This window comes from Gopherus flavomarginatus, chromosome 5, assembly GCF_025201925.1.
Source record: "Gopherus flavomarginatus isolate rGopFla2 chromosome 5, rGopFla2.mat.asm, whole genome shotgun sequence".
Taxonomy (NCBI): domain Eukaryota; kingdom Metazoa; phylum Chordata; order Testudines; family Testudinidae; genus Gopherus; species Gopherus flavomarginatus.
The window spans coordinates 68,458,664-68,468,975 of NC_066621.1; the positions used below are offsets into that span (position 1 = coordinate 68,458,664).

At 42.8% G+C, this 10,312-nt stretch overlaps 1 protein-coding gene across 1 annotated transcript; it reads right to left on the reverse strand.

Moving 5' to 3' along the window:
• Window positions 1-1,225: 1,225 nt before the first annotated feature.
• Window positions 1,226-3,073, reverse strand: FSHB (follicle stimulating hormone subunit beta). The gene is made up of 2 exons (XM_050955553.1): window positions 2,915-3,073; window positions 1,226-1,462 (listed from the first exon to the last, which is right to left on the reverse strand). Exons 1-2 carry the CDS (start codon window positions 3,071-3,073, stop codon window positions 1,226-1,228), a joined length of 396 nt encoding a protein of 131 aa, XP_050811510.1.
• Window positions 3,074-10,312: the final 7,239 nt, after the last annotated feature.

The window sequence follows — 10,312 nt, forward strand, 5'->3', positions numbered from 1 at the left end:
TATGTGAATAACTATACACACTACGTCTAAAGTTAAGCAGTGTGTCTTTGCAGGATTGGGGCCAAGGTTAGAAAGATCCCTCATTCTTATGTAGAATTCCATAACAGAGGGGAAATATGATGACTCTGAAAAGATGAGGTAAAATTTTCAAAAGCAACTGAGTGACTGAGGAGCTGAAGTCCCATTTTCAAAGTGACTTAGGAGCCTAATTCCCATTGACTTTCAATTGACTTTCACTTTTTAGAATGGGACATAGGCTCCTAAGTCACTAAGGATATGTCTATACTGCAGTTAAACTCCTGTGGCTGACCCAAGACAGTTGATGTGGGTTCGTGGGGCTCAGCTATGGGGCTGTTTAATCGTCTTGTAGACATTTGGGCTTGGGTTGGAGCCCATGTTCTGGGACCCTCCCACCTTGCAGAGTCACAGAGATTGGGCTCCAGCCCAAACCTGAACATCTACACAGGAATTTTACAGCCCTGCAGCCTGAGCCCAAGTCAGCTGACCAGGGCCAGCCGCGGGTGTTTAATTGCTATGTGGACCTACCCTAAAACCTACCTGCAAATATTATTCTTGGTCTTTGTTTCTAGATCCCTATAATGAGCAAGCTATTACTATCTTTACATGTACATGATGATTTACAAAACATTAAAAATGAAGGTCCCTGCCGAGAGAGGCTTATAGTCTAATTTAGATAATTAAGATATACAGGATAACAGTGAAAAAATAGGTGTGCAGACACTGCTGACAGGTGATCAATGGTGGAAGGCTTTTAAAAATAAATGTGTTCTAAGGGGGAGTGGAATGAGGGGATAAAAGCTACTTGGAGCATGGTTGGTGGGAAGCTGTTGGAAGCAAAAGGGATGGCATGGAATAAGATGCAAAGCTGAGAGCAGCAGGAGACAAATGGAGCCATGAGGGAAGACAGAATGGAGGCGTGTAGAGAATGGAAGGGATTGTTGGCTGAGATAAAGGCAAAAATGTTGGAAGGGCCATGAAGTTGATCAAAAGGAAACTGACCTTGATTTGTAATGTGAGAGGAAGCCACTGAAGACAAATAAAAGCTGTAGCTCTCCATTTTATACATTGCTAATATAATTGCTTTAAACTTGGCTGTATGTAAATTTCTTTGTTTGCTGTCCTGCCCTCTTTGTACCATTTTAATACAATACATTTACATATTTAAAACAGAAAACCAAAACTAAACTAACATCTCCAGTACTCCTTATTCTTTGCTTTGGTTTTGGTTGAAGGAGCAGTAGCTTGGTCCTAAGCCTCTCACAGTGCAGTCAGTGTTGTCAGTATCACATGACTCACAATGGCACTCGGTAGCCACTGGATATGAATAAAATGATTCAGCATGGTCAGCACAGCCAGGGATCTTCACTGTTTCGTAAACAAGTTCCTTGAAAGTACAGGTTTGCTGAACTGATGATACTGGGGGGTACTTATACACTGGATCCTGAAAATGACAGGAAGGAAATATTTGATTTGAAATTAGTTTTAGACCTTTGATGTTCCTCAGAGTTTGGAAAAACTAGAATCTGAATGTAGGATCTGACCCAAAGCCCACTGAACTCAGTGGAAAGAATCCCACTGACTTGTTAGGCTTAAAATTACAACCAAGTCTTCCAGTTTTCTCCTTTCAAAGAACCGATGTAGTAAATACATGCAACTATGGTGTAACTCTAAATGATTATTGTTTTTAGAACTCAAAATGCCTTTTATATGAAAGGCACAGATGTCTATTTGGTAATGATTGGATATGTAAACTCCAGTGCAACCACAAGATTATATCCTTTTCCAACCCTGTATTAAATAGAAATTGGCACAAGGCAGAGACTAGACTGGCCTCAATATATGGCCAACTTCTCAGCTGTACAAACTTTGTGATTATGTCTCATCTCTGTGATAGATCCAATTAGGACACCAAATGTGAGCATCCTCCAAACTGAGGGGAAGATCCACCTGGAGCTAAACTTTAAGGCTTGGGGTCAAATTTAGTATCTATGTTTTTCCATATTTCTGGTTCATGATACATTCAAAATCTATGCTCATTACACTGAATAACACAAGAAAGATTTGTTAGCATCTTTACTGTGAGAAAACAAATACATAGTTTATAATCAATCATTTATGCTAATTCTTGGCTCAAAATACTTGTCAAACTTTATACTGGATTGCCTTACAGAATTTACTAAGATTTACATTTTTGAATTTGTCTTTTGTTACCAAATGTACTAGACTCTCAATTGCTCTCAGGTATAATCACAAGGCCAAATTCTGCTGTCAATGACACAGTGACATTGATGGGGGATATGCCAGAGTAACTGAGAGCAGAATTTGCCTCCGCATATCAGCTTGCATCTGAAAGACTCTTTAATACCCAATCCTGCACAATGCAGAGCACTCTTTTGGGCTGCAGAGTACCCTGATGTCATTGGGAGTTAGGAGCACTTAGTATTGCAAAGGAGCTCTCAGCAGGCCCTGAGTATGCAAGTCTTTTTAAAATTAAGGGAACTATATAAACTAACATATTCCATGAGATGCACAATGTTTATGCATGCAGAGAAGGAAGGACAGTTGATAAGTGGCTTTCAAACCAAATTAAATAAAGGGTGATTTTCTTTTGTTATACAATCCAATGTTAGGAAACCTTTGTATGCAGCTGAATAAATGCTGAACTTAAGGAGACCCAAGCACCTTCTCATCTGTCTCTCTGTACTTCAAGACAGCTGTGATAGTCACAGCTCTACTTCATAACACACATTAGTTATTTAAGGCTGTTTCACATTTAACTGGACCCTGTCTGACTCATTACAGACTCATTACAGACTGGAAGACTGGCTTGTTTATATTAATTTTGGGGGAGTATTTAATTCCTGTCCATTATTTTGACAACTTAGATTCTCACCCTTGTGAAGCAGTATCCAGAGCACCAGGTGGCATTCACACTAATGCAGAACCTGCACTCTGCCTTCTCCACTGCTATGGTGATATTGGACAGCTCACAGATATTACCACAAATTGCTTTCCAGCAAAGTAACAGCAAGTAACAATTAATTGTCTTCATCCTGTAGTATAATGCAAAGAGTTCAGACATACTGGAAGAACATGTAGAGTTATTTGAAACATAAGATTTCAGTGGAAAAAGACAAAACCTATATCTTCCGATTATCCACAAATGCTAATACAAGAACAATTTTTCAGCAACATTGAGGAACATTGAAAACATACGGCACATTCAGCAAAATACAGTTGTAGGATTATTGTTAAGGGAGACTGGTTGTGTTAAATGAGTAGAACTGTATATCCAGTAATCTTTGAAAGAAAATGATTGCAGCACACCAAGACATTTTCTATGAATAAATCATATCTCAATTCTTGTTACAAAGAATCCTGGTAACCTTCCTCTTATGGAAAAAAATAGTGTAAATACATTAGAACTAAGGAATAGTAATGGTAAGGAATAATCAATTTTTAAAAAAGCAATTAAATGTACATTTGCAATTTCAAAAAAAACACAAATCCAACCAACAAACCTTAATTCAAGAACTGATGAAAACTCACATGTATTCTACTTGTTTTGCTGGTAATAGCTGTAGAGAGAGCAAAGCCCCACGCTTACCTTTTATACTAAATTATGTGTAACTTACACCTTGAAGATTTGCAGGGTATTAATACAGTTTGGTGCATGGTGAAAGAGGATTAATTATTAGCCAGACAGTGAGATCAAATATTGTTTTTTTTTTAAAAGCAACACTCTAAATTCAGCAGATGATGAGACATGTTATTGTCACAGAAATAATATGTTAAAAAGGTGCACCAGATTTGATGCATTAGCATGCATTGTAATTATTATTTAAATGGTGGCATCATTAGGAGCTGATGGAATAGCAGATATATTTTCTGTCAATATTTGTTTGAATTAAAAAAACAAAGGGTGAGGTGTTCACACCCTTTTTATGATGTGTTAATGGAAACATTAAATTATTTGTTATGAATGATTTCCTAAACTCCAACATTCAGTAGGTTTTTCTAGTAGGAAATAAAAGCATAAAGCTGGGATTCAGAAAAGAGAAGTCAAGTGAACCAATATAGTGCTAATCCCCATTCCTCTACAGATCATCCATTGTGCTGCCAGAGGACCCCATTCTTCCATACGTCTTACTCACATGTAGGGGAGTGAAAACCTTGTAAATTTAAACTTGTGGCATTGCCTTGGAATTCTGCTTGTTTTTGAGTGGTTCCACCATTGAAGTCATGGGTCTGAGATACACACAAGAGGTTTCCATGTGGAGGCCTCTGCTTTCCTTGCTCCCACTCAGTGCCTTTCTTTCCCTGCAGCCCCTGAAGAACAAAGCTTCTACAGCAGCTGTGCTACTTCACTGTCAGGAACCATTTCACTGACCACCTGCTGCCTCTAAAGACCTGTCAAAAATGGAGTTCTGCACCATGGTGGGGGAAGCTAGGTAAATCATTGTGCACTCTCTCCAGTAAGGTGCATTGGTTTCCACTCTGGGCTTTTAACAGGGGGATCTAGAAGTCTCCAGATGTACTCTCGGCTGTGAGGGCAGTAGCTTGCAGAGCATCAGCTTTTGCAGGATTGGAAGAGTTGTAGTGCATGTAGAAGAGGCCACCCTCTCCTGTATGTAGCTTTTCTGCTGTGATCAGCAGATGAGAGATCCCCTCTGCTGTAGAACTGCAGGGAGTATTTTGCCCACAGCGTGCTGCCAAAGCAATAGAGATGTAGTCAGAATAATAAATTCTATTTTAACTTTCTGGACACATTAAAAAACAAACAAACAAATTCTCGCAGTAAGTTGGCTTATCCCCCTGAAATGGCTACTAGATTCAAATTTAAAATAATAATAATGATCCACATCAAAAACTGTCTAACTAGCAAGCTACTCCCTGTGAAGATACGAAGAGTATAATGGATTTGAACACCACTGCCCCTACTGGTTGGAATGCTTGGTGTTCACAGGTTTCTGTTAGTGGAACTTCTTTTTTAGCTCTCTTTGGCAGAAATACGATTTTGAGAGGGGCTGAACAGGTTAGCTGAACTTCAGGTACCTCCAACCAAAAGATGTTAAGAGGCCTGTGTGGATTCCTACATTCAAAATGAATATACTGCCAGCTAGGGCATCTTTAGTACAGGTATCCCCTCACCACTTAAAATTGAGCCTGAATTTCAAAGAGACCTCATCTCATCCTGGCATCCATTTGTCCCCCTTTATGTGCACTATTTTGATGAATATTTTTCACACTAGCACTTGTGTATGCAGGTGATGGCATTTCTATTAGAGTTGGCTGAATGGCATCAAATCTATTTTATGACAACTTTCAAGGTTTCAAAATTTGTTTTTATTCCACATTGGAATGAAAACAAATTTTTTCAAATGGTTTTGCTAAATGGAATTGTGTCAAAATGTCATTTTCAGTGCAAAGAAGTCAGGTTTTCAGTTAATCTTTCTCTCTATGTCTCTGTCTCTGTCTCTGTCTCTCTCTCTCTGGTGTCTCTGAACTTCAGAAGCCTTCCCATCAAAACTGATACTTTTCATATGGCTTTGATCCAACAGCATATCATTCTGTCCAGTTCTAATGTCTATGCATCAAACCCATTCATATTAAAAGTAGCTCCAGCCAATAGCTGCAATGTGCAGAGGTGGTCAATAACTTCAGGATGTATCTATGTGTTCTCCCTAGCAATTAGATTTACTCACTGTGGCTTTGGAACCCTGAGGTATATGAGGGATCTGTGGGCTAGCATCTTTGGTAGCTAATTTCTACAGGGCCTTATAGATGTAAGCAGAGTCAGGACGAGCTCTACCCTGACATCTGGTGGAGACTTGTAGCAAATTTTGGAAAAAAACTTCAGGGGCTGGTCTTGTTTGCATAGGCACACCCACCCCACCTAGCATGAGCCCACAGCCACCCAAATAGTCACTTTGGCTGCTGACAGATCTCCAGTTTCTCTGTTATTGGGGCAGGAAGAATAAAGTGTTGTTACCCTGATCATGTGAATCAAGGCCAGTGGAACTGTTTTATGACAGAGGGACTCAGCATCAACTAAGTAGCACTTGTTAGTCAAGGGACATGGGTTCCAAAACCCAGTGAATGGAGAGACGCTGGGGATAGGTATTTGCATCTGGGTGTATGGGCCCATTTTGAGGGCCCGAAACACCAATTTCACCTCCTCTCTCCAGTGTTGAATAGCAGAGCTAATTTTGATTCCATTAAGAGTCTAGTTACAGGCTGCTGTGCTGCATTCATTTTGGGCCAATGGAGCACCAGCACTGGGACTTCTCTGCTACAAGCTGAAATCACTAAAGAGCTAAAATTACTAAGAGCTGAGATCACTGAGTGCTGTGCTAACTAGTGGGGGAGACTGAAGATATATTGCTAAGTGGCTGGCAGAGCGGAGCAGTTTGTGGGACAGTTGGAGTGGCCCATGGGATAGTGAGTGGAGTGGAGCTGTGCAGTTTGTGGCACAGTTGGAGTGGCCCATGGGACGGTGAGTGGAGTGAAGTGGAGCGGAGCTGAGCAGTTTTCTGGATGGCTGGAGTGGGCCACGGGACGATGAGTGAAGTGAAGTGGAGTGGAGCAGTTTGTGGGATGGCTGGAGCGGCTCATGGGACGGCTGGTGGAGGGGAGTGGTTCGTGGTGAAGGCTGCAGCAGAACCCCACAGAGAGGTGGGGCAGTCGACCTCGGACCACATAAGGTGCCCCTTAATACCCCGTGTGCCCCTTCCCCCCTACTTCCACCCAGGCTGGAGGGGTAAAACTCTGCAGATAAACCTTTGAACTCTGGGGCTGCACTGACCAGGGACAGACACTTTTGGGTTGCTGGACTCAAGAGACTTTTGGGACTTTGGAGTGATCTTTTGGGTTGTTGGACTTAAGACCCTGAGGGGAAAAGAATACTGCCAAACTTACTTGGGGGTGGGTCTTTTGCTTATGGTTTGTGTTATGAATCCTGTTTATGGTGTTTCCCCAACATAATGCCACATTGTTTCCCTCCTTTATTAAAAGGATTTTGCTACACTCAGACTCTGTGCTTGTGAGAGGGGAAGTATTGCCTCTTAGGCCTGGTCTACACTACGTGTTTATACCGATTTTAGCAGCGTTAAACCAATTTAACGCTGCACCCGTCCACACAACGAGGCCCTTTATATGATATAAAGGGCTCTTTAAACCGGTTTCTATACTCCTCCCCGATGAAAGGAGTGGTGCTGAAATCGGTATTATCATATCGGATTAGGGTTAGTGTGGCCGCAAATCGACGGTATTGGCCTCCGGGCGGTATCCTACAGTGCACCACTGTGACTACTCTGGAAAGCAATCTGAACTCGGATGCACTGGCCAGGTAGACAGGAAAAGCCCCGCGAACTTTTGAATTGCATTTCCTGTTTGCCCAGCATGGAGCTCTGATCAGCACGGGTGGCGATGCACTCTCAAATCCAAAAAGAGCTCCAGCATGGATCGTACGGGAGATACTGGATCTGTTCACTGTATGGGGAGATAAATCTGTTCTATCAGAGCTCTGTTACAGAAGACGAAATGCCAAAGCATTTGAAAAAAATCTCCAGGCTATGATACAGAGTCCACAGCACAGTGCTGTGTGACAAGCATAACGGAAAGCCAAAGAATCAAATGGACGCTCATGGAGGAAGGGAGGGGAGACTGAGGACTCCAGCTATCCCACAGTCCCCGCAGTCTCTGAAAAGCATTTGCATTCTTGGCTGAGCTCCCAATGCCTGTAGGGTCAAACACATTGTCCGGGGTGGTTCAGGGTACATCTTGTCAATTTACTCCCCCTCCCTCCCCGTGAAAGAAAAGGGAAAAAAATTGTTTCTTGACTTTTTTCAATGTCACCGTACGTCTACTGCATGCTGCTTGGTAGACATTATGCTGGGGCAATGAACAGCAGCATCCTCTCCCCTCCCTTCCCCGGTAACAGATGGTACAGTGCAGTAGGACTGGTAGCTGTCCTCGTCATCAGCCCGTGAGTGCTCCTGGCTGGCCTCAGGTGAGGTCGGCCAGGGGCGCCTGGGTGAAAATAGGAATGACTCCCAGGTATTCCCAGCAGATGGTACAGAACGGCTGGTAACCGTCCTCATCATAGCAACTGGGGGCTGAACTCCATCAGCCCCCCCGCAACGTCTAAAGAAAAGATTCTGTACTGCCTGGACTATCATAGCAGTGGGATGCTGCACTCCTCTCCCCTCCACCGTTTAATGTCCTGCCTGGACTATCATAGCAGCTGAAGGCTGCTTCCCTCTCGTTTTATCTCACTAAAAAGTCAGTGTTTCTTATTCCTGCATTCTTTATTACTTCATCACACAAATGGGAGGACCCTGCAATGGTAGCCCAGAAGGGTTGGGGGAGGAGGGAAGCAATGGGTGGGGTTGTTGCAGGGACACCCCCTAGAATGGCATGCAGCTCATCATTTCTGTGGGATCTGACACGGAGCAGCTGTGCTCTCTGGTTCTCTAGTACACTTGCCCCATATTCTAGGCAGGACTGACTCTATTTTTAGATACAACATAAAGGAGGAAATGACCTGGAGGGTCATTCCCATTTTTGTCTTTGCGCCCTTGGCCGACCTCAGCAAAGATCAGCCAGGAGCACCCATGACAGCAGCAGATGGTACAGAATGACTTATGACCGTCATCTCATCGCCAATTTACAATGGCACAGCAGACAGTACAGAACAAATGGTAACTGTCTCTGCTACCTTGCAAAGGCAAATGAATGCTGCTATGTAGCGCTGCAGTACCACCTCTGTCAGCGGCATCCAGTACACATACGGTGACAGTGACAAAAGGCAAAACGGGCTCCATGGTTGCTGTGCTATGGTGTCTGGCAGTGCAATCCAGGGAAAAAGGGCATGAAATGATTGTCTGCCGTTTCTTTCACAGAGAAGGAATGAGTGACGACATTTACCCAGAATCACCCGCGACACTGTTTTTGCACCATCATGTCTTGAGATCTCAACCTAGAATTCCAATGGGCGGGGGCAACTGCGGGAACTATGGGATAGCTACGGGATAGCTACCCACAGTGCAACACTCCAGAAATCGACACTAGCCTCTGTACATGGACGCACACCACCGAATTATTGTGCTTTGTGTGGCCACGTGCATTCAACTTTATACAATCTGTTTTACAAAACCGGTTTATGTAAAATCGGAATAATCCTGTAGTGTAGACGTACCCTTAGAGGCACCTGGGAGGTAGTATGTAATTGTCCCAGGTCACTGGGTGGGGACTCTAGCCAGTTTTGCATTGCATTATTGAAACGGAGCCCCTAGATACTGAACCCGGCCCTTGTTGCCAACTCAGACAGGCAGAAAGGTTACATATAATGTGGCTTGTTGATTTTGGGGGCCAAAAAGTTTCCGGGGGCTAGAAGCCAACCTCTGATATTACATAAGTAATTTTTGCACCTGTAAATGGTTGGGCACATAACACCCTCATACAGCTAGACATGAAACTAAGTGAGTTAAAGGTCCTTCCCAAGGGACTGCGCCTTGCCATGGAGGGAATGCACATGTGCCCCAATAGCCCTGAGACCTATGCTGGCAGGAGCATAATTCCTGGAAGGGTCACCCATGCCAGGCAGGTTAAAGGGTATGAGGCAGACTAAAGGTAGTACACCATCCCTCCTGGTAGGAGGTTGGGAGTAGGCCAATGACTTGCTCCTGTAAAAAATGAAGTCATTAAGGAAATAAACACTTCTCTCAGTTAGGCAAAGTCAATTCAACTCAACCCAATTCTTATAGACCTAGAAGACAAATGATGATTCAAAGTGGCCAAACCTGCAAGGAAGCTACTCTGCTGATGAATTTGCTCTCTCCTAAATCCATAACTAAAATTGGTATATGGAATGTGAGAACATTATGAGAGCTTGATAAAATGGTAACAAAAGAAATGGACAGATATACATTAGATATATGAGGCCTAAGTGAATAATGGGTAACAACAGGACAAATAACATTGTCAGCTGGACACATTCTACTAAATCCTGGGCTACCAAAACATACACAGACTGCTTGAGTCTGATATATCAAGGAGGGCAGCCAAAAGCCTGATAGAATGGGCATCAATTTCGGAAAGAATTAACAGTATAATTTACATCAAAGTTCCAGAAAGTGTCCATTATTCAATGTTATGCTTCAACAAATCAAGCTAGCCAAGAGGAAAAAAAAGAATGTCTATTAGCAGCTACAGAATATAACAGAAAATGTCCTGAAAAGAGATGGCCTTCTAGTAATGGAGACACGAATGCTAAAAGAGGGAGCAACCA